General features: G+C 60.3%; 2 protein-coding genes across 4 annotated transcripts; both read right to left on the reverse strand.

Moving 5' to 3' along the window:
- Nucleotides 1-586: 586 nt before the first annotated feature.
- ARHGEF1 (Rho guanine nucleotide exchange factor 1) lies at nt 587-19,685 on the reverse strand. Of its 3 annotated transcripts, XM_082862208.1 has the most exons (31): nt 19,581-19,663; nt 15,115-15,157; nt 14,934-15,017; nt 14,331-14,444; nt 11,916-12,014; nt 11,609-11,651; nt 11,153-11,399; nt 10,661-10,690; nt 10,293-10,392; nt 10,051-10,147; nt 9,940-9,975; nt 9,582-9,719; nt 8,731-8,836; nt 8,101-8,112; nt 7,349-7,516; nt 6,931-7,076; nt 5,343-5,489; nt 4,935-5,017; nt 4,591-4,716; nt 4,372-4,486; nt 4,151-4,251; nt 3,935-4,012; nt 3,645-3,720; nt 3,395-3,562; nt 2,789-2,876; nt 2,562-2,648; nt 2,149-2,216; nt 1,972-2,058; nt 1,407-1,570; nt 1,224-1,326; nt 587-915 (listed from the first exon to the last, which is right to left on the reverse strand). In XM_082862208.1, exons 2-30 carry the CDS (start codon nt 15,142-15,144, stop codon nt 1,243-1,245), a joined length of 2,922 nt encoding a protein of 973 aa, XP_082718334.1. In that variant the 5' UTR covers nt 15,145-15,157; nt 19,581-19,663; the 3' UTR covers nt 587-915; nt 1,224-1,242. The 3 variants fall into 3 exon arrangements, with proteins under 3 accessions (XP_082718334.1, XP_082718333.1, XP_082718332.1); XM_082862207.1 differs by lacking the exons at nt 7,349-7,516; nt 8,101-8,112 and having other exon boundaries at nt 19,581-19,685; XM_082862206.1 differs by lacking the exons at nt 7,349-7,516; nt 8,101-8,112; nt 19,581-19,663 and adding an exon at nt 18,355-18,403.
- Nucleotides 19,686-20,924: 1,239 nt separating this feature from the next.
- On the reverse strand, nt 20,925-24,239 carry CD79A (CD79a molecule; the record flags this gene model as incomplete). Its single annotated transcript, XM_082862847.1, has 5 exons — nt 20,925-21,284; nt 21,414-21,482; nt 22,040-22,158; nt 22,493-22,786; nt 24,164-24,239. The coding sequence occupies 5 exons, from the start codon at nt 24,237-24,239 to the stop codon at nt 21,171-21,173; spliced, it is 672 nt and encodes a 223-aa protein (XP_082718973.1). The 3' UTR covers nt 20,925-21,170.
- Nucleotides 24,240-25,667: the final 1,428 nt, after the last annotated feature.

The raw sequence follows: 25,667 nt of genomic DNA on the forward strand, positions 1-25,667 counted from the left end.
TCCAGAGAGGGGAGGGGACACGATGGCCTCCAGCTTCCTCCCCAGGCTCCAGTTTGAGGGGGTCCCCGCCTGGCCCACTCCCAAAGTGCAATACGGCGCCCAGCCTTCCCTGCCCACCTGCCCCTGTGCTGTGACCTAAGTGTTCGTGCGGCCGTGTCTCCCCCTGTGCCGGCCCCAGTCCTGATGCCCCCGCCTCCATCACAGGCCCCCTGGGGACAGGGAGCTCAGAGCAATAACCCCGCCCCCAGCCCCCACCCAGGAGGCCCCCCCCCCGCCCCATGACCCCCACCAGCGACCTCCAGAGAGTTTACTACAAAAATAAAAGAACAGAAAGAAGTGTGAGATGCAGGGCACCCAGCGTTGTCGTGCGTGACCAGTGGGCTCGGGGGTGGGAGCTGGGAGGGGTGTTGGGGGGGGGCCTGGGGAGTCACTGTCAAGGCACAGGGACGAATGAATGAACAACTGGAGAAAGGCAGAGGCGACGGGGTAGGACAGACGCACGAAGTGATGCCAGACAGTTGTGGAGGGTCCCAGACACCACGCCCGTGCCCTTGCCCGCCCTCACAAACGCAGACCTCTCCTTAGATAATATATATTAAAAAATAAACCTCCAATTCAGGGTATAAAAACAGAGCAAAGGCACTTGGGGGTGGGGGCTGCCCCCCCACCCCGGGCAATACTGAGATGGCCCAGGAATGGGGGCCAGATAGTGCCCCCATGGAATGAAGCCCTGAGTCCCCCAAGCAGGAGGGAGAGAAGGCCGAGGCCAGTGGGAGGTTCGGGGGGCAGTGATCCCAGCTGGGCCCCCCTAGGCGTGGCCCTGGCAGCCTGGCTCCCTCTCCTCAGGCCCTTGGGGTTGGAGATGCTGCGGCAGCTGTGCAGTGGCGGGTGGCCCTCTCCTTCTTGCGAAAAGGCCTGGGGGGAGGGGGAAATGTAGGAGAAGAAGGGAGATGGAGATGGGAAGAGAGATGGAGAGAAAGAGGAGAGAGATGGAGAGAGAAACAGACAGGGAGAAAGGGAGGGTGGGGAAGGAGCACAAAAGAGCCAGAGAAACAGAAACTGACAGAGACGGACAGATGGAGGCAGGAGGCAGAGTGGGGAGATGCGAAAGTCAAAGACAGAGGGAGAGAGATGGATGGGGCTGTGCAACGGCAAGTGCCTGAGGTAGCCACTCTGGTCCCTCCTCTCCAGGCGGTGCCTGGCTCCCCCAGTCCCCCACTCACCTGCCTGGGGCAGGGGTCCTCAGGTACAGCCAGACTGGGGGACAGTGTTCTCCCCGAGTGGAGACAGGAGGAGTCTCAGGCGGCAAAACTCCTCCTCCACCTCCTGGTTGGGGATCCTCAATGAGAAGGGTCCCTCCACTGAGTCAGCCCCCTTCCTCCCCACCCCCCCCCCAAGGCCACCACCTCCAGCTGTTTAATGGTCTCCTCCAGGCTGAGCAGCTCCTCCCGAATTTCCTGGGGCTGTACTGGGCTTGGGGGGCCGCCCCCTGGGACTCCATCGCCTTCGAGCGGAGGCCCCACCCCGCTGTCTTCCTCCGAGGGAAGCAGGAGCTGCTTCAGGGACAGCACTGGACAGGGGCAAGGGGACAGAGTCAGAGGCAGGGCTCGGGCTGGGATGGGTGGGAGGTGAGGGGTGGGAAAGAGGCCAGGGGCCTGCGGGTGGGAGTGAGCTTCCGGTTGGCCAGACCTGCAGAAGGGGCTGGAGGCTGCAAAAGGGGGTGCAGAGGTGAGGCTGGGGCTAGGGTGGGGGCGGGGCGGAGGGCACCGAGGACAGAGATGGGTCCAGGGAGAGGCTAAACTGAAGGTTAAGGAAGGGACGGGACTGCAAAAGGAAGAGGGACTTGGGGCCGCCAAGGACAGTGGTGCAGGAGGTGGATGTGGTGCATTTGTTTCTGGCGGCTGGCCGTATGGCAGGTTGGAAAGCACTGTTCCGGCTGGGGGCAGCCCTGCGGGGGTGGGGCTGAGCTACCTTTCTGAAGGGCCTTGGCGGCGAGCTGGCCCTCAGGGCCTGGTCTGCAGAAGGGCAGGAGGGCGCTGAAGATTCTCTCCATCCGGCCTGGGTCGGGGAGCAGGCAGGGGACTCAGATCCTGCTGGGCTTCCTGTGGACACCCCACCCCCACTCGGCACCCCTCCATCTAGGCTTACCGTCAGCCGGAGGCATCTCTCGGCCACCGTTGCCGTTCTCAGAGCTGCTGAGCAGGGGTTCACGGGTGCTGGGGGGAGCAAGTGCTGGGTGACTCCGCCACCCTGGCCCTGGTGGGCAGCAGGGGCAGGGAGACAGAGAACTAGAGGTGGGGAGGCGGGAGGCCCGGAGACAGAGACAGAGGTCAAGGCTGGGAGACAGGGAGACAGACAGGCCCGGCTGGTGGAAGACAGAGGCCTGGATAGGAGACAGATGGACCGTGGTGGGGTCGGTGCACGCATGTACACACCTTCACAGGCACGCGCGTGCACACACACACACACACATACACGTGGAGACTGGGCTGGAGCTCAGGTTCTGGGGACACACAGGGAAGCTGCCCCCTGCCCTCCACTTGCCTCCCCGGCCCCCTCACCTGCTGGGGCTGGGCCGGTGTTTGGGTCGGGAGGTGCGGGCAGGGACCTTCAGGGATCCAGCGGTCTCAGTGATGAGGGCACACCAGCTGGGGAGACAGGGCAGCCCCTCGGCAGTCAGAGCCCCCAGACCCTGTGCCAGGACCTCCCACCCACCCCCTGTCCCCAGAGATCCGGGGGCCTGGGCCTCCTCCCCCTCCCCCCGCTCTTGGAACCCAGAGCTGCTCACTTCTTCCGCTCCGACACGGTCTGGGCCACCAGCTCGTATATCTGGGCCTCCTGGTCCCAGGTAAAAATGACATAGAAGGCTTTGTGATCTGCAGGGGGAGGGAGAGGTGAGGCTCAAAGCCAGGGCCATCCCAACATGCACCTGGGGAAGGCCCCCATCACGGTGGCACCTGGTGGCTCCCACGACTCAACTCACCCCCCGCCCCGCCCCCGGTGCCCCCCTCCGGAGCCCTCCCTCACCTAATCAGGAAACAAGCCCCCAGTCTGGCTCTACCTATGAGACCCCTGGAACCACTCCCACCACCACGGCCCCTCACTGGGCTCCCAGCTCCCACCCCTGCTGCCTACAACCCCCAAGAGGCAGCCAGGGTGTCTTTTCAAAATACCAGTTAGAACTGGCTGCTCATCTGTGCCAAAACCTGGGGCAGTTCCCCATCTCACTCAGTAAAGCCACAACCGGCCTGGGGCCCTGCCGTGCCCAGCCCAGGGCCCCCCTCTCACAGCCTCGGCCTTGGGCTGCCAGGCCTCCCCTTGGCCAGAACGTGCGTGCCGGGCTCCCTGGAGGGCTCCTCCCCTGCCTCGGGGACAGCTGTGCCTGGGGCCTCACCGGTGGCCACCTCTCGGGTCATGGCGGAGGTGAGCCGCAGCACGGGCCGCAGCATGGTCTTGCCGTCGGGTGTGGGCGTCAGCGTCCGGCTGTGCGATTTGAGCAGCAGCCGCTCATCCTGGCGCTGCAGCAGCAGCAGCAGGTCGTCCAGCAGCAGGACGTGGACCTCTGCAGGGGGCGAGGCCCGTGCTCAGCACGCTCCCTGGACAGCCCTGCCCCGCGGCCCCCCGCTCGCGGCCCTGGCGCTCACCCACAGCCTTGTCCTTAGTCACCCGCCACGTCAGCGGGCCCTCATGGACCAGCTTCTTCTTGGTGATATCCAGGTTCTGGAGGCAGGAAGGAGTGATGGTCAGTGAAGGTGAGGGCGGGGCAGGGGAAGGTGGGGATGACCATGGGGTCAGGGGGGGCTGCCCCGCTGGGAATGAGAAGGGCGTCAGGGTTGAGGGGCCCCTCTTGCTTCCTGGCTGTGTTATCAGAGAATCCCCAGGGCGGGGCGGAGGGGAGGAGAGGGGAGGGCAGGTGGGGCGGGGGCGGGGCCACCTTGAACTCGCTGAGCATGGGGTCGCTGCTCTGCCGCAGGTGGGACAAATCCAGGCGCCTCTGATAATCCTTGAGCCGCTGGGGCAGGGAAGGGAAGGGAGTGTCACTGCGACAAGCCAAGAGTTGGGGCCGGCCCACAGTGACCCCGACGGGGACAAGCCGGGGGTCCTGCCCACGCGCACCCCCTGCCCGGCCCGGGGCCCCGCCCAGGCTCACCAGCAGGTCCTCCATGTCGCGCACGGCTTGGTTGACGTGGTGCAGAATTTCCCTGCAGCACTCGGCCGCCAGCTCCACTTTCTCCCGTTCCGCAGGCTCTTCTGCAGGCAAGGGGGAGACCAGCCCCGGTGAACCCCAACCCTGGAAGCTCCCAGTCCCTAGGCCAAGGTTAGAGACAAGCGGGCGGAGGCCCAGCAGCATGGGTCGGGGCCTGTGGCTACCTGTGTTCTGCCCGATGCTCTGCAGAAGCAGCGGGTACTTGGTCAGACGCTGCATCTCCGTGGGGATCATGTCCTTCAGCTGCAGGCGGCGGCACCGGGGGCGGCTCTCGGCCTCCTGCGGGGACGGCAGTGCTGAGGCGGCTCTGCTGCGGCTGGCCTTGGGGACCGGGATGCCGGCCCCCCTCCCCGGGGACCCTGGGGCCCAGACCCCTGCCTCACCTGCACGAAGGCACAGAACCGAGGCTCCTTGCGCTGTTTGGCTTTGAGCTGCTCTAAGGCAAACGACTGGCGGCTGCAGAAGCGGGAGGAGATTTTCTGGAACCAGGAGCCCTCGGTACCATCAAACTACAGCAAGATTCAGGCCAGGGAGGGTGTCTCAGGTGGGATTGGGGGGAGCGGGGCCTCACATGGGGATGGCAGCCTAGACAGGAGGACAGGTTAGGGGCCCAGACCCCTGGGTCTTAAAGGGGTTGAAAGCTTGAGACCTGGTCTCCTGGGGCCTGCATTTCAGGTCCGCAGCCTGGAGGAGGGGGCGGGGTGAGGGGAAGGGGGGGCACCCTCACCTGGGCCAGCAGCACATCTCCAATCTCCTCAATGAGGTAGCCACTGTCCTGCCTCCGCTTCATCAGGCGATCAAGGAACAGGGCTGCAGAGAGCAGAGAGGAAAGGGGGTGCTGTCAGGGCCCGTGAGACTGGATGCAGAGCTGGTCGGGAGCTAGTGGCGGGGTGGGGGTGTCGGGCTGCAGGTGGGTGTGTCTGATCCATGGGGCCGGTGGGCCTGTCCCTCCCTCACTCCCCACCACATGCTTGTGGAGGATGTGTCCCTAGAACGTGAGCTCTGGGGTTCTGGGGTGGGGTCGTCCCCAGAGCTGGAACAGAGGCTGCCCGTGAGACCAGGCTCCAGGGTTTGTCGTTGAGGCAACGAAGGAGAGAGCTGGCAGCGGGACGTAGGGCCACAGCCCTGCACTCACAATGCACCTCGATGAGCTCGTCCAGGCTGGGGAAGATGTTCTGTAGCTCCTCCAGGGAGAAGAAGCCCCCATCCGCCATGGGCTGGTAGAAGAGGTCATAGAGCACCCGGAGCATGCGCACGTGGGCCGCCTCTGTCACCAGCAGCTCTGCAGGGCCACCGGGCAGGAGGCATGGTTGGGGAGCGTGCAAACTATGGGGGGCACTGTCAGAGGCAGGCTGGGGAGTGAGGAGGGGACGGGACAGGGATGATTCTCCCTGGGTGGAGTCACGTGCCCCTGAACGAGCCACTGAGGATTCCTCAGCCCCACTGCCTTTCTGTTCCGGCTGGGGCAGCCAGGAAAGGCGACCGATGGTCCCGGTTTGCCCCGCACCATGGTTTTCCCGGGACATGGGATTTTCAGTGCTAAAACTGGGACAGTCCCAGGCAAACTGAGACAAGTCGGTCTCCTCACTGCCTGCAGCTGTGTTTTATGTCTAACCGTCCAGCAAGTTTTCTCAGGCTCCGTTTCTGGCACAATGACCCCCTCTCTGCACAGGTTGATGGCCCGAGTTCCAGGGGCCTCAAAAGTCCCCGGAGACTAAATGTACCATTTTGTGTGTTACGTATGTATATTCTTCTGGTGAGAGAAACCGCTATGCTGTCCGACGTGGTAGCCACGAGCCACACACAGCTCTTCAAATATTGCTTAATTAAAATGCAATGCAATGCAAAATTCAGTTCTTAGTTGCACTCACCACACTTTAGGCACTCAACCGCCATTACATGGCTGGTGGTTACCATGCTGGAAAGCACAGATATTGCCTGTTACCGTCATTCCAGAAAGTTCTATCGGATAGCACTGCTAATGTTTTGATCAGATCCTCAGAAGGATCTGTGACCCAAAAAGCATTTATCTACTGCCCTAAAAATTCTGAATGAGAACCCTTCTTACTATTAAGTAATCTGTAAATTAACTTCCAAATGAGCTTCCAAAAGGACTGTACGTTTGCCAAACTCCCCTCAACACACAAATGAGTTGAAATCACAGCACAGGATCGAGACAAAAACGATACTCCCATCATCTGTCTGCTCAGAAGTAAGCACTGCTAACGTATTGATTATCTTCCCAAACTTTTCTGGGTGGGAACCTTTTTGTCCCCCGAGCGCTGAAGACCAGTCGTAACAGCAGCTGCATCTGAATGCTCTTACCCTGGGCCCACCACTGCTGAGCGTTTCACACTAATCGTCTCACCTTCATCTTTGTGACAGTCTCTTGAGGTAGGAACTATCACTGCCTACGTTTCCCAAATGAGGAAACAAAGGCTCACGCTAGAAATACAAATTTATAGACCGTGTCTGGCTCCTAACATCAACACTGTCCTGCACTACAAAAAATTCTTCGGAAATGTCACTTCAACGATGGCCGCATTCCCGTTCCATGGAATATTCCACAATTTACTTAACAAACGGTGCTCCGTCAGAAGCGGGCTGCCTTCAAGCTCTGCCCGGTGTAAGTAACACCGAGATGGACATCTCCCTGCGTCTGTCTGACTTTGCTGGAGCTGGGCTGTGTCCTCGGCCACAGTGGCTTGGAGGAGGTGACTCACCGCTGATGACCTCCTGCCGCTTCACCTGGCTCTTGGGAAGGCTGTGCAGGGTGCCTGGGGGGACGAGCTCCCGCCAGCCGGGGGGCTCTTCTGGTTCCAGCTCTAGTCCCGATCGGCCCGGCTCCCCCTCGTCTCCAGGCTCAGGGCTGTGGGACAGAGGCCTCATTAGGGCCCCAGCGCAGGGCATCCCAGAGAAGAGCCTTCAACTCTTTATAGTGTCCAACCCCAACCCCTAGGGCCGCAGACCAGCCCCCAGATCTGGAAAGAAGCCTCTTACCCCTCTCCTGGGACCACTGGAGGCCCTCAGTGACCTCAGCATCTGATACCCAGCTCTTGGTGATTCTGGCAAAGATCCCCCACCCCGGCCTCCCTGACTCTCCAGGCTGCCTCAGTGGACGGGGGGGGAGGAGTGACGTACGTGGCTCGTCGGGCAGGGCCAAGCACGGCCGTGGCGGAGCTGGGGTCCATGTCCACGTCGCTCCGGGAGCGGCCCCCACCCCGGCCCTTAGCCCCGAGGCTGCCCCGGGAAGGCCGGCGGCGGTCACTCACCCGCAGGCTCTCCGAGCGCCCCAGACGCCCCGACAGCCTGGACCCCGAGGCCAAGGACAGAGTCAGACAGAGGCCAGGACAGAGATAAGGAGAGACCAAGACAGGGACAGAGACGGGGAGAGACCAGGACAGAGATAGACAGGGACAGGTGGGGAGAGACCAGGACAGAGACGGGGAGAGACCAAGACGGGGACAGAGACGGGGAGAGACCGGGACAGGGACAGATGGGGAGAGACCAGGACAGGGACAGAGACAGGGAGAGACCAGGACAGAGATCAAACATGCAACAGAAGAGAGGAGAGAGTCAGAAGGACCAGTGTGACTTTGGGGTGCTGGGGCAGTGAGGGGGGTGGCCAGAAGGGATACTGAAATTGGTGGAGGAGGGGATGGGAACCCAGTATGGAGCACAAAACTGACCCCTCCCTTCCCTGAGGCAGGGGGATGGGGACAGAGGCAGGAGTTGAGGGAGGGAAGGGGGATTTCAATACTTAGCTCTTCGGCTTGAGGGTGGCGTGCCCACCCACCCCTCACAGGGGTGAAGGGGAGGGGGTGGCCCATGGGGAGAAGGGGAGAAATGGGGGAGGGGCTAGCCCTCCCCCCACCCAGGGCCCAGGCACCCACCTCTTCCACCTTCTGGGGAGAGAGGGGCACAGGGTCAGAGGTGGACCCAGATGGAACCCAACTCACCTCCCCCACCCGCCAAAGGGTCCCCAAAGCAGCGGCACAAGGACAGGCAGGGGGCAGAGCCTGCCCCCCAACTGTGAGGGGGACAGGGCCCCCAGGCACAGAGCACAGAGGGCTGGGGGATGGAGGGAAGGGGCACTGGGAGGCAGGAGCAAGGCAGCTGGGCTGGAGGCTTAAAAGAGAAGGGGGGAAAAAAAAGAGAGAAGAGGGAAAAGATGGAAAAGTGCAGGGCGGAGGGTGGGGGCAGAGGGAGAGGGGCCAGGAGGAGCTGAGGGGAGGGAAAGCAGAGGAAGTGGGAGGAAAGGAGAGAAAGAGAGGGGGGACGGGGAGGGAGAAAATCAGTGAAAAAGGAAGGAGAGGCAGAAGAGAAGGAAAGGGGAGATGAGGAAAGACAGAGTGGAAGAAAAAGGGAGAAGACGGAAAGAGGGAGGAGCGGGGCAGAGTGGAGACGGCTTGGCTCAGGGACAGGCAGGTGCAAGTGGCAGTGCGACCCCCAACACACACCCTCCCTGCACTGCATAGCCCGGTCCTGCGCCCGGCACCTCCCCTGCACCCGGCCCTGGGCACCTCTCCGTGTCAGCACCCTCCTCTGTGCTCTCCAGGGGCGCTGCAGGCTCCAGGCTGGCTGGGCCCTGCGGGGGCGGGTCCCCCAGCTCCGGGAGGGCGTCAACACCTGTGGGGATAATGCGGGTGGGGAAAGCAAGGCTGGCTGGAAGGTCCCTGCCACGGTGAGACCCACACCCTGGGGGCCTCCGTTCCTCTAAAGCCATCCAGTGCCTGGCCGACACCAAGTGGCTGCTCTATACTTCAGTGGGAGACGGACAGACGGAAAGACCTCTGAGAACAGGGTCATGGGCAGGTGGGGCTCAGTGGGTGCAGACGCTGCAAAACTAGGGTGCCAGCCTCACACTCGGGGAGGAGACTGGATGCCTCCACATCCATGCATTCTCCCAACACTCAACTGGGACTCGTGGGAAGAGAATGTACCCGTTTAGAGGTGAGGGGACTGAGGTTCAAAGAGTGGGGAGTGACTTCCAAGATCTAACACAAGTCAAGCGCAGAGCCAGGGTCTGAACCCAGGCCTGGCCAAGTAGCAGTCTGAGATCCAGCGGGCTGAGAGCCACCCAAGGAGTGTGAGACCTTAAGTTCATGGAGCAGCCAGGCTCACCATCTAAGGGGGGCTGATTGGTAATGTACTCAGAGAGGGTTCTGGGAAATGAAGCCGTGGGGGCTGATGGGAAACGTAGTCCAGGGAGGTGGGGAAACCTGTCACCAGAACAGAGGTGCGAGCTTGCGAAGAAAGCCGTGGAAAGGGTAAACCGAGGGAAGGGGTGGGTTATCAATAACCCTGGTGACCAGGGGCAGGGAGGGCAGAGAACCAAGGGGCTGTTTTGCTGCGGGGCCCAGGAAACTCTCACCTGGTTCCCGGTCAGGGCTGTCCCCAGACAGAGGGTGCAGAGAAACTCCGGGGGTGTCCTGCCCAGGGGCTCCGACATTCCGGTCCCGGGAGGGCACCCCCAGACCTCCCTTACGTTCTGTAAGGCCTGGCTTCTCACCTGGGGAGGCAGTGAAGGACAAAGGGGAATATGAGGGTCCAGCGACTCTAATTCACAAAGGCCTGGGGTCCAAGATGCTGGCCCATCACCCAGGAGACCCCTACTCCACCCTCAGAGCCAGGAGTCCCAGCCCCTCGCCCCTCCTCCCTCAGACCTAGTAGGTCCCCTGCCCTCCTCTCTCAGGTCCCCAGGACGGATGCTCTAGCTTCAGGACTATTACCATCAGCCTCAACTTTGAGGTGTCGAAAATCTGGGGCTGAAACGAGAGACGGGACCATGAGGTGGGGGCAGCATGGGGAAGTCGGGGCGGGGCTGAGGCTGGGCACCTCACCCTGGGGCTCTCCCCGGTTCCAGCGGGCGGCATCCAGGAAGCTGCTCAGTCCCTTCTTGGTCTTGGTCGGCTCTTCTGACCGCCGGTTCCCCATCACCTATGGAAGGTGGGGGGAGGAGGGGGCTGGGCATTTCTGGGCCGATGCCAACAAAGAGGGATCCGACCCCAGCGGTGCAGAGTCTCCAGGCTCCCTGGGGGTCTCTGGGGAGGTAAGGGCCAGGTTTGGGCGCTCGGGGAAGCACCTTTTTCCGGAAGAAATTCCTCCCCGACTTCTTGTCTCCACTCTTGGTCCGCACCCCAAGGTGGCGCATGTACAGGGTGATGGCACTGAGCACAGCAGCACTGTGGGGAGGGGACGGTGAGGGCACAGACACACACACCGCCACGCGCACGCCCACGGATGCAGGCACCCTCACAGCTCCCCCTCCGCTCGCTGCCCACACCAGCCCCACGACCACTTCCTGCTGAGTATCTGAGGAAAGGGGGGAGAGAGAGGGTTTTAGAGGATGGAGCCAGAGGTGTTGCCCAACGCCCAGGCCCCTAGGCGGCAGGCCCTCCTCCCTCGGGCCCAGAAAACCAAACTCCCCGCCGGCCTCTCTCCTTCCATCACCTCTTTTCCTCATCGTTAGAGATGGTGTGTCTGCAAGAAGAAGAAAGAAGTTGGTAACAAATTTGCTAAGCCTGGGGTCCCTGACCACCCAGCACAATTGTCCAGGTTCCTGTCCCCTCCAAAGCTGGCACAGGGAGAGAGGAGAGGCAGATGGGGGCGGTGGGGGGGGGGCTGCTGCTGACACATCTGCGAAGGACAATCACTGAAGGCCAGACTCTCACCCGGGGTCGTGAGAGTTGCAAGGACAGGACCCAAAGCCCAGGCCTGAATGCAAGACCGTGGACAAGACCCGGAAACTAGGAGGGACCCCAAAGCTGGGAAAGGAAGATGCAAAACCAGATGGACTAAAATGCCAGGGCTGGGCCCCAGAAGTCAGGGGAGGAACCCAAATGCTGGGAAATAAACGCTGCAGCTGCAGAGGGAGCCTGGAAGCGGAAGGAACGGGGCAGCAGGGGGCGCCCTCTGGGCTGCGGAGGGGCTGGTCCCACTCACTGCATGTCCTCCAGGTGGGCCAGCTGCCGCTCGGCCAGGTGCCGCTCCCGGGCCTCATAGGTGGCACGGTCCCGCCCAACCCAGGCCCCCAGCTGGATCAGCTCCTGCTCCCAGGGTGTCATGCCCATGAGCTTCTTGGAGCGGAAGTCCTCCAGCTGCCGGCTGACAGCTGCCTGCTGGGTCTGCACCACCTCCTGCACGAAATGCCGCTGGACATCCTCGGAGAGGAGATCGGGCCGCGTGCGGTCTGCAGGGACAGCGGCCAGTTCCAGGGGCTGCGACTCCCCGCCCACCCTTCGACTCTGACAGCTATGCGTCCTTGGGCTCTGGGGGCCGTGAAGAAGGAAGGACAAGCCCCTGTCCTGGGAGCATGAGAGTGCGGCCTCCCTCCCGGGGGTCTCCTGGTCCCTGCTAGAGAACACGTCCTCATCCCCAGATCCCCTCTCCTCTCCTTACCAAGTTCAAAGGCCACGGTGGAAGGGACCGTCACCCGCAGAATCTGCTCAGGGGAGAGAACGGAGTGAACGGGAGGACTGGGCAGTGAAGGGGGCAGTGTTGGGATCAATGGGATGGCAGCCCAAGTACCAGTGGGTACGATGCTCTGAGGGGAGGGAGCAGTGGGGGGGGGCTCAGGCTGGCACAGGGTCTCCCCAGACCAGGCCGCCCTTCACGTTGCCCTCAGCAGGCTGGAGGTTGGGAGGAGCAGGCTGGCTGCCCAGGGTGAAGGGGACGGGGGATGGGGCCCCCCGAAGGTGTCTCTCACCGCACACTTATCCAGGAAGCTGTGGCAGAAGTCGCCGAAGGCCTTCTTGGCCTCCTTGGGGCCCAGTGAGCCCAGCATGTCCGCGTGCAGGCAGCAGAGCTGGGGGAGACGAAGCATGACGCATCCTCCTCCCACCCCACCCAAACCGCACTGCCCCTGGAACGCCTCAGGGCGCAAACCCTCTGCGAAGCTCCCTGACGTCCCCCATCCCCCTGCCCCTGGAACGCCTCAGGGCGCAAACCCTCTGCGAAGCTCCCTGACGTCCCCCATCCCCGTACCAGGCCCCCGCCTGCCTCCCCAGGCCACCGCGGCTTTCGTTCATTTTCTCTCCTGTGAAATGGTTCTTTGGTCTGGCTTCTCTCGGCTGCTGCTAACGCCTCCCCCAGCTACAGTAAGCGGGCTCGGTGTGTACCTGACGCTGTGCAAACTCTTTAGCCACATTAACCTGCTTAGTCACGGGGAGGACTACCGTTATCCCATTTTACAGATGCAAAAACAGCTAGTCAGTGACAAAGTTGGGACTGGATCTCAGGCAGCCTGTCTCTACTGCTCCCCATTGCCTAGCGATACCGTGAGTTACTTGAGGGCGTGTGTGTGTGTGTGTGTGTGTGTGCGTGTGTGTTTGTGTGTCTGTGGCAGGGGGGACGTTCTGATTCATCTGTGTCCCAGACAGGGCCTAGTACACAGCGGCACTGAGCACATAAACAGGAGGACAAGGGCACTCACTCACTCACTCACTCATCAAGCACGCCTTGAGGTCGCCTACGTGGCAGCCCTATGCTGGGTGACACTGGCAATGCTGTGGGGCCTCCAACCTGTCCTGGCTCCTGGGGGACTGTCATCAGGTAAGGGACATGGTCTCAGTGTGCTAAGGACTCGCCCCGGTAATCTATGCCTGCCCCCTCCCCACACCCCCATAAGGCAAAACTCCATCAGAGGCCCACAGGAAGCAGCCCAAGGGACCACGACTATCTCCCGGCCCCTCCCCCAGCCAAGGAGGTGAGGAAACAGCGTGAGGACAAATCTCAAAATGCCGAAGGCCATCTGGGTCACCTGAGCCGAACCTCTGGCCCTGGCCAGGCCTCAGTTTCCACATCTGTAAAGGGACACGGCAGGGCTTCCCTGGTGGCGCAGTGGTTGAGAATCTGCCTGCTCACGCAGGGGACATGGGTTCAAGCCCAGGTCTGGGAGGATCCCACATGCCGCGGAGCAACTAGGCCCGTGAGCCACAACTACTGAGCCTGCGCGTCTGGAGCCTGTGCTCTGCAGCAAGAGAGGCCGCTATAGTGAGAGGCCTGTGCACCGCGATGAAGAGCGGCCCCCGCTTGCCACAACTAGAGAAAGCCCTCGTGCAGAAACGAAGACCCAACACAGCAAAAATAAATAAATAGCTTACTAAACTCCTACCCCCAACATCTTCTTTTTAAAAAAAAAAAAAAGGGACAGAGCAGTCAGCACAATCCCTGGGCTAAATTCCAGGAGTTCAAGTTCTAGAAACCCTCAGGCTCGGCAGGGGAACTCCCTTGCCAGAGGGCCAGAGCCTCCATGCCCCGGGGCGGGGGCAGCCACTTTTCTGGCAGTTTCCTGATTGCCTGCCAGCTTCTGAAGCTTTGGTGTCAGTCCATACGCTCTTCTCTCTGCACCCCCCCAGGCCTCCCTCCCTGCCACTTCCATCAGTCTCCTTGTTTTCTGGAGAGATCTACCACGCATTTCCAGTACAGAGCAGTGCCCTAGGCTAAGCCCAGCTCCCAGCCTGCGCTGGGCTGCACGGGGTCTTCTTGGGACAGGACCCTGGTGCACAGAGCCCCCTCCAGCCAATGTTGTGGCTTCTCCCTCCCCAAGCCACCTGCTGGGTTCTCTAGACTCTGCAGGTGTCTCCCAGATGGCATGGCTCTGCATGCACACCTCCCCGGTATTTTCTGCCCTATAACAAGTTTTCCGGGTCATCCGTTACATTCCCTCTGCTTCGCGGGCTGCTTGTAGCAGTTTCCTTGTTTCTGGACCAGAGCCTACTGTGCCGCCTAGACCCGAGGAGGCTAACGGTTTTCTCCCAACCACCAGCTCTGAAGGACTGACTGGTGGCACGTGCAGAGAATCTGATTTCCAGAGTCTGTGAAAAGGCGCTGTCACCGATGGGTGATGCTGCCGTGGGCACGGAAGGCGGCCGGGGGCATGGTTTCCGCCAGGCTGCTGGATTCTCCGTTGCTCTCCGAGACTCTGCCGTGCCTACTCTCCCGGGCTGCGCCCACTGCTCAGAAATTTACACGGGGCACCTGCATCCTTGTCTGCATCCCGTGGTGGGCTTCTTGGCTCTCAAGCTGTGCGCTCTGGATCATCCTCGCTGGTCTAACGCACTGAGCACTGCGGCTGGTCCCCGCCCCGCCCCGCCCCGTGCCTGCCCAGCCCCGCCCTCACCAGGGGTCCTGGCTCGAACTGCATGGCCACGTGCTGCAGGAGGGCCATGAGGTGGGCCGGGCGCCGCTTCACCTGATCCAGGCTCTGGTACTGGTTGTTTTGCTCCTCGGGGTTCTGGGGGTGGGGATGGGAGTGAGACAGTGGGGAGCAGAGGAGGGGCTTGGGGCTTGACCCTCCCTCTTCCCTGGTACTTCCCGATGGATCCAAGCTGGCAGGTGGGGTGCTGATGGTGGCCAGTCAGGGGTTGGGGAGAATGGATGAGATTTAATGTTACAATGGTGGGTGAAGAGGACAGAAATCAGGAGAGATGGAATGAGGATTTGTGCTGTAATTAGGGGGCGGGGCAGTGATAAAAACTGGGGTTAAACAGGGTGAGAGACTGTGCTGTAATGGGGGGGCATTGAGGATGGGGTGAGGGGATGAGGAAGGAGGTACCAGGAAGATTAAAGAAAGAGAGATGGGCAGTGAGAGGAGGCCGAGTGACAGCATCTGAAGACAGAGAACAGGACCCAAGGTGGGAGAGGGGACACTGAGGTTGGGACTTGAGGGCTGGGGCCCCAGGGAGCCTGGGACAGAAACTTTCCCACCTCCCCTCCCTCTCACCGTCTTCAGCTCATTCTCAAAATCCTCGTCCTCAGCCCCGATGATGCTGATGGGCACCAGGCCAGGCCGGGGGGGCCCTGGGGCCTGTGGAAGGGGAAGGATGGCTTCAGCCCACAGTGCTCCCCACCGCACAGCCCCCCAGTACCCTCACCCCCCGGCTCTCTCCACTCTCTCCACTCACCGCCCCTCGGGCGACGTCTTCGGCCTCCATGGGCTCTGCAGGGCTGGGGGAAGAGGAGGGGCCGCGGTTAGAGGGGTGGCAGAGGGCGGCCCAGGGCGGTTACTCACAGATTCCTGGCCCAGGTGCCAAGGTGAGTAAACAGCCTCCACCCCCATCGCGGCCTCCACAGCTCAATGGGGCCTCTGTGTGGCGACAAAGAGCCCTTCAGAGGCCAGCCAGGGCAGGGAGCCCAAGGACAGGGAGCCTTGTGGGCGGGGGGGAAGCTGGAGGCCAGGAGCCTGGGTCCGTGAGAGCCTGCGATTTCGGGTCCCCGATGGACGCGGGGCTGGGGGCTGGGTCCTGAGGAGGCAGGGCCGGCGGGCGGGCAGAGGTGGAAAGGCTAAAGGGGGGCTGGGAGGGAGGTAACTGGGGCCTGGGGCTCTGCTCTGCCCTGTGACAGGCTTGGGGCAGGGTGCTGCCTCTGAACCCACCAGCCCTGCTTCCTGTGACAGGAAGTCACAATGGCAAATCCCCCAACCCCCAACTCCCTCCACACGAGAAAACCAAACTGTGAACCCTCCTCCCTCAGGACCAAGAGTCCTCGACCCCACTTCTTCCCCTCAGGGACCTGGCATCTTTCCGGCTTCCATCCCAGAAAACAAGGGATGGTCCTCAGAGAGCTCATCCCAAGGGGTGTCCATCTCTCTCACCCTATGTCCACCTGTCCGGTCTGTCTGTGTGTCTGCCGGCTCGCCTCTCCCCAGCTGCCTCTCCACTGAATCTGCCTCATGCCTTTGACTCTCTTCTCCCTGTGTCTTCATTTTCTCTCGCCTTTCCTTCAGACCTGTCTCATTTTCCCACTGTCCCTGCCTCCCCTCCGCTAGGCCCCACCCCTGCTTCTCTTGCTACCTGTCTTTCCCCTCAGCCTCTGCCTGTCTCCCCACATCTGGTTCCTGCAGCCACTGTCCCCGCACCTGTCTGTGTCACTGTCTCATTTGCTGTCTCTCGTCTCTCTCCCTCCCATCTCTCGCTGTCTCTCCCATCTTGTCTCCCTTAGAAGCTCCACTTCTCCCCGCGTCTTCCCACTGACGTCTTCTGTGTCCTTAATTAGTCTGACTAATGCCACTCGAGCCCGTGTCAGGTGGGAAGGCGCTGTGGAAACAGGGGTGGGGTGGACCAGTGCGGGGGGGGTTCTCCCCACAGCCCAAAGCTATTTATATCCCTAGTCGCTGGAGACCCACCCTTCTCCCTCTTCCACAGGCCTCCTCCCTAGCACTGGGATTCTGATTATGATCATTAAACAATGATGCTTTCTGGAGTGTCCAAATGCCATCCTATGGGTTCACCCAAGCAGGCCTCATTTTTATTCTTTTCCATAAAGTGTATTTGTTCAACATCCAAGCTTGGGTGACTTAAGATCTGAGCATTGTTAAACGTTCACATAAATAAATTTGCAAAACAAGGCAGAAAAATAATAGTAATTTATTATGAGAGCTGAACTTACATCACACTCACAGTGTGCTAGGCACTGCTCTCAGTGCTTCTCACAGAGTAAATCACTGAACCCTCAAAACCGCAAGCACCCCCATGCTATTATTACTCCCATCCGAGATAGAAAACCTTCACTGGGGACTTCCCTGGTGGTCCAGCGGTTAAGACTCCGTGCTCCCAATGCAGGGGGCCTGGGTTCGATCCCTGGTCAGGGAACTAGATCCCGCATGCTGCAACTAAGACCTGGCACAGCCAAATAAATAAATATTTTTTAAAAAAAGAAAAAAAGAAAGAAAAAGAAAACCTTCACCAGGCCATCAGCTGCAACTTCTGGGCTGGAAAGCATGACCATGGACATGGAGGGTCCCTGTTCATCCCACTCAGGGGTGGAAAAGTTTGACAGAGGCAGGGAAGATTCCAAAAGGGCAAAAGTGAGGACACACACGTTATCTGAGCAAATGCTTACGTGCCAGGCAGGCCCCGGAACATGCATTTGATGTGTATTATCTCTTTTATTCCTCATCACAATGATAGGAAATAACAGTTAACAGTTAATGTACACTAAGTGCCATTAAATACGTGCCAGGAACAGTATTAATGCTTGACAGATATTAACTCAGTCCTTTCAGTGACCCTGTGAAATCAGTCTTCTTATTATTATTATCCCCATCTTACAGAGGAGGAAACTGCAACACAGCTTGTAAGAGGCAGAGCCAGGATTCCGACCCAGGCAGTCTGGCTCCAGAATTTATGCATTTAACTCCCAGAATGTGTGGCTTTGGAGCATGGGGAATCCCCACCCCGACCTTAGGAAACTGAAATCTGAACCAAAGCTGAGACATGTCAGGTTTCCCTATGGTGTCTGGGAGTCAGGGGTATGTGGGCACTGTGGCCTGGGCAGGAGTACAGATTGGACTCAGCTGCCTCCCAGAGGCCTGGGGCTCAGAGAGGATTGGGGAGGGGGGTGGTTGCTTAGAAGATGGGGCGTGGTCCCACAAAGGCTAGAGAATGATGGGTCAGATGGATCTAAAGGCAACTGACAAGCCCTGGGGTCCAGCAGAGGGGGTGCTATGTGCATGGGGCTGTGGAGATGAGGGCAGGTTCAGAAGGTCCTTAAGGGTGGGGGTCCTAGAGCAAAGCGGGCATGTGTGAGGACTACATGGGTGCCTGGGTTCTCTGCAGGGCTCAGGGTCTATAAGATATTGAGTGGATGAGCCTGGTCTCCAACCTATAAGATATTGAGTGGATGAACCTCTAGGAGCCTTAAAGAACCTAAAACACTGAGTAGTCAAGGTGAGCCCTTGGAATGCATAAGGACCCAGATTCTATCTGACATATTATGGATCTACAAGGATCCCTGGATCACACAGGATCATAAGTCCTTAAGGGGAAGCAGCCAGTTTACGGGATCTCTGGAGACTTAAAAGGGGACCAGAGTTCTATAGGGGAGTGTGGTGGTCCCCGAGACCCAGGATCTACAGGGCCCCGGATTCTAGCGGATGCTATTGATCCATGGAAACCCCACATTCTGTAAGGAGCCGGACCTCCATGGGGCGGGGGGGGGGGGCAGCAGGAACCTGGAGGGTCTGTAGGACCTTGTAATTTACATGGAGCGTGGCGGGTGTACACGAGCCCCAAATCATATGTAGGACGTGGCGGGTGTACACGGCCCCAAATCCTACAGGGAACGTGGCAATGTGCATGGTCAGGAATGCTGGGGAGGACGTGTGGAGTCAGGGTGTGACGCCCGCCGGGGGCCGCGTCCCTCACCTGCTCCGGGTCGGAGGAGAAGCACCGCTGCTGCCAGAACCGAAGCCTCCGCGCGCCGGCTCTGGGCTCCCCCACCCCCGCCTCCGAGTCGCTCTAGCCACCCCAGAGTCCACCTTTGCTTCCAGCTCCACTCCTCCCGCCAGCCGCTCTAGCCCGCTCCTGCCAGGCTCCAGCCCAGGAGACTCTACTCCTCCTGTCGGCCGCTCTAGCTCTCCACTGAGCCACGCTGGCCAGATAGGGCCGCTCTGGCCTGCCTTGGAGGGCTGGCGTTTCCGTATCTCGACTGCCCCCGTCACTCTTATGGGCCCCGCCCCCTACCCCCTGCCCCCCGCCCCCACGCCAGAGGTGGGGATGGTTCCAGCCCCCAGACCAGTGCTCAATCCGAGAACACCGAGTCGCCCCGGCCCTTCGCCCCTAGACTGGGATCCCTACCCTATCTTTCCGCCCTAACTTGGGACCGTTTGAATTCCCAACGCTCGTACATTAATTCTCCCCGCACTGCCCCCCACCCCGCCTCACACTTTCCGCTGGGGCCGCAAAGCAAAAATCCTGGGTTTGAGCATACCTTCCCATCTGACAGGCAGTGGAACCTGGAAAAAGTAATTAACTCTCCCTGGGCCTCAGTCTTCCCATCTGTACAATGGGAAAAGATCCCCAGTTCTGTGCCCCTGCAACCCATCTCCCAGGGTATAACTCATGACCCAGAAAAAGACCTTTCCAAAAAATGCTTTCAAACGCGTTCTGCAACTTTCAGCTTCACAACGGCCTATGACCCTGTTATTGTCGTTTTTCCTTTTGGGTGGCTCTAAAGCATGCGGGGTTGGAGGACGGCGCTTAGCTGAAAGCACCTGCGAGTTCAAATCCCAACTCCACTCGGTCTCACGATGTATGTGACCTGGGACAAGTCGGTTTTACTCCCTGGGCCTCAGTTTCCCCACCTGTGCAATGGGAGTGATCATCCGTCCTCCGCCAGACAGTTGGGAAGCCTTGACCCCCGGCTCGCAGCCCTCATCTCACCTACTGGGCACTGAACAAGTATTAGTTCTCCTCTCTTTGTCCCCTTTGACAGATGGAAAAACTGAGGCCCAGGGAGGGGCGCCTGCTGGCTCAGCGGGGCCGGGAGGAGGCCCCTTCACTGCCGGCAGCGCCCAGCCCCCTCCCTCCTCCTCCCCACTTCCCCTAGCAGCCGAGGGGAGAGAGGCCGGGCGGGGCCAGGGACGGTGTACCTGGTGTCCGCGCGGGGAGGTGACCGGCGGGGGGCCCGAGGTCGGGCTCGGCGATCCCGGGCCCGATGTCCCGGCTCCCGCTTCCTGGCTCTGGCGGGGCAGGAAGTTGGGGCGTTTTTCCGGAGGCCCCCGCCCCGCCGCCCCTCCCCGCTTCCTGCCCGCGCCCCGGGCCCGCCCGGCACCTCCGCCTCCTTCCCCTTCTCGCCGCCAGCCCCGCCCCTCCTTTCCCCGCTCCGCCCGGGACCCGCCCGACCTCTGCCGGCTGAGTCCGCCTGCCCCTCCGCGGGGCGCGGGTTTCACCTTTCTCATATATGTCTGGCGTCGGCCATCACCTCCCTGGCGAGGCGGGGGGCCCTGCGTCCGCCTCAGTCCGCGCAGCAGCCGCCCCTGCTTTCCGTCTCTGTGTGTCTCTTGGTCTTCCTCTCTTTTTTTTTTTTGCCTCTGTGTGTGTCTGTCCGTGTTCCTCTCTTTGTGTCTGTCTCTCTTTTTCCGTTGAGGTCTTTCCCTCCCGCTCCCAGGCCCCTGCTTCTCCCCGTTGTCTTTTCAACTCTTTGTCACTTTCTTCCTCAGAGCCTTCTCTCCCATTCTCTGGGTCTGGATCTTTCTGCATCGCCATCAGTCATTTCCCCAACTGTTGCTTTCCCTAGAGTCTCAAGGGTCAGCCTCTCGATGTCCATTTTTCTACGGACCCTTCTTTCCTTCCCGTCTCTTCCTGCTGTCTCTCTGTCTCTCTCTGATGCCCTTTCTCCTCAGTGTCTTTCAATTCACTTGCTCTGTCTCTCCATCATTATCCTTGTCTCGATTTCCCTCCCCTGTCTAGCTCAGAAACTCTATCTCTGTCCCTCTCTGTCAACCGCCTCCGGATTTCCCCACCATCCCCAGTTTAGGGCCACGAACTCTCCAAATCCCGCTTCTACAAGTCCACTCCCAGAGAACAGGTGTGGCCATGGTCAGAATTTGGTACCAGTCTCACCAGACAGTCCACTGTGTCTTTGGGACTTAAATACGCATAAATGAATATGGTTACCTGGGTCCCCTCTGTGTCCCCCTCTGCTCAGGCACATGGCCTGGGTTGGGGACCTTCCCAAGACACTTCCTGGTTCTTCCAGGGGACAGCCAAGACTGGCTACCTGGTCCCAGGTGTGGGGAGTGGTCAGGAGCTGGGGGAGGAGGGGGCTGAGGTCCTGGACCTCTGGGTCCCAGAGGAGGAGGGGGAGTGGTCCCCATGAGATCCGTGACTCCTGCGAAGGTCTGCAGTTGGGAAGGATTTATTATCACTAAGTGGCCATGATAGAGCAGGGAGGGGGGAGGTGACACTAATGAGGCTGCTACAATCAGCTCCCCTAGAAGCAGCGACTAAGGGCTCATTACCCGCTGGATGGGGGGGAGCCTGGGAAAGGCAGTAAGGGGAGGATTGAGTTAGGGTGTGGGGAGGGGATGAGGACGGTCTAGAGGGAAGAAGAGTGGCCACTCCCAAGGGGGAAGTTGAGTCAGGATACTCCCAGGAAAGATTGTGAAAAGAGAGCGGGTCCCAAGGAAGTGGGGTGAGACACGGTTTGGGTGCCCAGCTGGGGGGGCAGCCCGGCTGGGTCACGGCTTCTCTAGCTGAACGTCTCCGATGTGGAGGCTACCCACATCCTGGTAGGTGCCCTGGAGGCCCCGGGAGATGTCCTCATACATGGAGCAGTCATCGAGGTTCAGGCCCTGGGGTGGAAACGGGGTGGTGAGCCTCAGGGCCCGGACGCCTGGGTCCCTGCTCCCCGGCCAACCTCAGGGAGGAACCCCGTAAGAGCCCCGCCCACAGACACGCATCTGTCCCCACCTTCCACTCACCTCATAAAGATTTTCATCTTCATAGTCATCCTGGACATCTGCCCCGAATTTCATGTTCTGCCACCGTTTCTGTTGGGGAATTGGGAGCCTCCGTGAACGGGGGAGAGAATGTGTTTTCAGACCCTCATGGAGGCCAGGAGGTGCTTTACCAGAAAGGGTAAGGGACATGCCCAGAGCCACATGTCCTGTAAATGGCAGGTCTCTCTGGGTCCAAGCCAGTGCCCTTTGGGCTGTCGCCACTGCCTGTTCTTCTCCACGAATAACAACAACAACAATAGTAAATGGTTGTAGTTGCCCCGCGCCCTAAAGAGAGACTGGTGCTGGCCAGAGACTCTGGGAGGACACCAGCCCCCAACTTCCCTGGCCTTGGCTACATCTGGAGGCGACGGCACTCCTGGGTAGACGGGGAGAGTTGGACATCTCTGTGGGGGGCGGGGAATGTGAGGACAACCCTGGGGGGAGACTGAGCCAGGACGCCCCTCCGGGCCCAGCGCCATGTAAAATGCTTTCCTTATATTAAATTCCTGACCCCTTCACAGCCCCTATGAGGGGGGGAGCTGCCATTCTGTCAAGTTTTAGGCGGAACCATCAGACTCAGGGGGCCGCTGGGCCCCGGCGTGGCTCACCCTGAACAGCAGCAGCGTCCCAGGCACCACGGCGCAGATGAGCAGGATGATGCCCTCGGCTGTGATGATGTTGTTCTTGGTGCCCTCGCCCATGTCCAGGAAGGGCCTGGGGAGGGGCTCTGTGAGGAGGGAGTGCCGCTCAGAGCCCAGCGCCTCGAGTCCTCCCCTCGCCTCCTGGCCACACCCGCATCGAGGCCCAAGACCACTGAAGTCCCCACCTTGCAGGTGAGAAAATCAATCAGCCACCGTGTGTGAGCCGGGGAGTGAGGATGCCCGAGATGCAGGAGCTCAGGCACTGGCTCCACCCCCCCACCCCCCTCCACCCCCCACCCCTCCCACCCCCCCCCCACCCCCCGTCACAGGTGAGGAAGCCAGCGGCCCCAGCGGTGGAGTGGTGTGCGCTCACCGCGCACGCGGAGGTATGGCCCCAGCTGTGGGGAGCTGTGCACTCACCACGCACGCGGAGGTAGGTCCCACAGGAGCGCTGGACCTTCTGGCCTTCCTTGACCTGGCACCTGTACATGCCCCTGTGGCTCTTGGTCACCTGCTGGATGACCAGCTCGCCCTTGGGGCCCGGGCTTGAGAGCTCCATCATCGGGGGCCACGTGGAGTTGCCCTGGAGGATGTGCCACCATGTGATGTTGGGGTTGCTGCCGTTGTGTCTGCACAGGAGGCGGACCTCGTCCCCAATGCTCACTGTCACCGATGGTGGGCCCCAGTCCACCCACAGGGCCTGGCACCTGGGGCCTGCGGAGAGGCAAATGCGTGAGGGACCGTGAATGGAGACACAGGCCCAGCCCGGCCCCTGCTTCTACAGCGCTCCTGGCTGTGTGTGTGCATGTGTGAGTGGCGGGGGTGTGTGCAGAAGAGTGTGAGTGACACACTGCTGGGGGGGTCCCCACTCGCCTCCCCAGAGCCACCTCCTGCCACCCTCTCCAAACCTGCTCCGAGCGTCGGCCCCACTGAGCTCACTGGCACTTGGGTAGTCGGGTCCCCAGTGCTAGCAGTGCCCCTGGCCAGGCAGCTCCTTCTAGAATCAGTTTGGGCATCACCTCCTCCTGCAGGCCTTCCTAGATTATTTTCTCACCCCAGCCCCAGCCTGGCCACACACCTGGCACTTTATATATTGTGTATAACTGTCACAGAACCCTTAGACGTCGGTTCTCTCATTTTCCCATTTTACAAGTGTGACAGCTGAGGCCCAGGGCGGCAGGAGTGGCTCAGGGGTTCGAACCCAGGCCCCCTGGCCCTGGGCCGCTTCCTGCCGGTTTGTGAGTCTGTCCTGCCCTGTGACCCTGGGCCTGCCCCTTGTCCTCCGTTTGCGTAACTTTGTGTGTGTCAAGCTGGGTGCCAGGGGTGAGTTCAGTGTTTGGGCTGGGCTGGGCGTTAGGGGAGGGCCTCAGCTAGGTGGTTGGCGGGAGGGGGCTGGGTGGCCCAGGCTGGGGAAGCCCCAGTTCTTGTGCCGCTATCCCCCCCCCCCCCCGCCCCGCGCCCTCGCTGCCCTCGGGCCAGTCCACATGGCTGTCTGTGGCGGGAGGAGGAGAGAGGTGGCGGCAGAGGCAGCAACCTGAGGGTCACGGACTCCAAACTCAGCTCCCAGTGGAAATTTGGGGTGACTGGCCACCTCTCTAAACTCCGTCAAACGGGGTGGTCACAGCCCTGCCAGCTGGCATTGCGTGAGAGAGGAAGGGGGAAGGTCACCGGCTCCCCCAGCACTGAGAAGGGTTCCCTACCTAGGGGATGGTGACCGGGATTCAAGGCAGAGAAGGAGAAAAGCTTTTTCTCCCCTGAAACTGAGCACTGCCCACAGTCCCCTCCCTGCCCCCAGCTCTGGAGCTCAGTCAAGGGCAGCCTTAGTTCCTTATTTTGATCTGGGGGGACGAGGGGGTGCGGAAGGTGTCTCTCGCCCTGCCTCCCCCACGGGGGATGCCCCTTCAACTTCGCTGAGCCCCCCTCCAGCCTCCCGTTGGCCTGCTTGGGACGGTCAAGCAGATGCAGTTTCTACGGGGTCTTTGCTAGACCCCTCCTGCCAGCTCCTCTCCCGTCCCCACTGCCTGGGCCCTCTCAACAGTCTCCCAGTCCCCCCCCCCACCTCCCCCCAGCACCTGCCTGTTGACCACGTACCCATGCCAGCAGCGAAGATCAAGAGGAGAAAGATGGTGGCATGCGGGGTTTGGCGGGCTCGGGGACCCCCAGGCATCTTCTCCCAGTGGGTTGTTTTGTCTGGGTGGCAGCGGCCCTGGGGTACCAGATCCCACCTCGGCCGAGCCCCAAACCCCGCCCCACTTCCTGCCCAGCCCTTCGGAGATGGGCTCCACTGGCCCCGCTGCTGGGTCCTTTGGTTGTCAGGTTGGGGGCAGCCCCTGCCGGGAGGCTTCAGGCCGTGAGTGGGGAGGAACTGCTCCCTGCACCTGTGGCCGCCACAACTCCCCCGAGAGGAGGCTGCTTGGGTGGGGGAAGAGGTTGGTTTAAGGCCTGGCTCGTCACTGCAAAGGAAGCCCGAGGGAGCCAGAGTTCGGGGTGCCTGCTGCGCACAGGTGGTCAGGGGACGCGGGTGGCTCCGAGCCTGGTCTTTCCTCTCACTGGCCTTGGGCAAAACTTGTCCCCTCTCTGAGCCTCCGTGTCCTCCCTCCTTGGGGTTGGAAAAGAGGATTTAAAGAGGTTGCGCATGCACAGCACTGAACACAGGGCCTGGCACGTAGTAGGTGCTCAGTAAATGTTAGTTACTGTTAATGCTCATGAGGAATACGTGAGGCAGGCCCACCAGCTCCGTGACTAGGTGGTGGCTTCCCTTTCCAAGATTTGGCATTTTTAATTCAAGAGATAAGGATAAAAATCTCTCCCTGATGTTGTGACATAAGTGTATGTTCCCGACACCCAAAGGGCCACGATGGGCTCTTTCTCGGTGTTCTTTCAGCCTCTCCACAAGTGGGCAAGGTAGGCCACCCCCCATTTTACAGTGGAGGAAGCTGAGGCCATCACAGAGAGGGAACACCATCACTGTTACTTGCCCAGTTTATACCATCTGGTGGTGGAGCAGGGATTCCAAGTCACTTATGTGTGACCAGCTTCCTTTGAGCATTATTGTAGGTCAAGTGGGAGGAAAATGAGGCCTGAGGGGTGGGGGCGTGGGGGAATGACATGAGGTTGTTTAGATGTTTGTGAGCAGTTAGGGGACCATCTCATACACGCGCGCGCACACACACACAAGGAGACACCATGAAAAAATTCATGGCAGGGAGATTTTTGGTAGCAAAAACTGGGAAACAGACGAAAAGCCCATTTACAGGAGAAGGGATGCATAACTTGAGGTATAGTCAGTCAACGGAGTAGCACACAGCAGAAGAGGCCGAGCTTTGCTTGTCAACATGGCTGCATCTCAGAAACAACAAGAAAATGAGAAGAAATGTACTATGACAGGATCCGGCTGGCTTGTTTTCAAAAGGCAAAACAACAGCGTGTGCTGTTAGGGACACATGTGTCTACAGTAAAGGTGTAAACACATGCAGGGGAGTGATACCCCACTCCTGAGAGGGGTTACCTCTGGGGGAAGCAAGGAGGTTGCGACTGGGAAGGGTACACAGAGGGCTTTGTCTGTCTTAGTTTTAGTCCTTGCTTTACTTTTTAA

The sequence above is a fragment of the Leucopleurus acutus genome (assembly GCF_964270905.1).
Source record: "Leucopleurus acutus genome assembly, chromosome: 20".
Taxonomy (NCBI): Eukaryota; Metazoa; Chordata; class Mammalia; order Artiodactyla; family Delphinidae; genus Leucopleurus; species Leucopleurus acutus.

Excerpts from the sequence above, each read along its gene's own strand:
- ARHGEF1 (XM_082862208.1), bottom strand. The coding sequence starts at position 15,144 with ATGGAGGCCGAAGACGTCGCCCGAGGGGCG. Across the intron at positions 7,077-7,348 it reads GGCCCTGCCCGACGAGCCAC|CCCTGAGCCTGGAGACGAGG; the intron begins GTACGTCACTCC and ends TCTGTCCCACAG. Across the intron at positions 5,490-6,930 it reads GCGGCAGGAGGTCATCAGCG|AGCTGCTGGTGACAGAGGCG; the intron begins GTGAGTCACCTC and ends GTGGCCCTGCAG.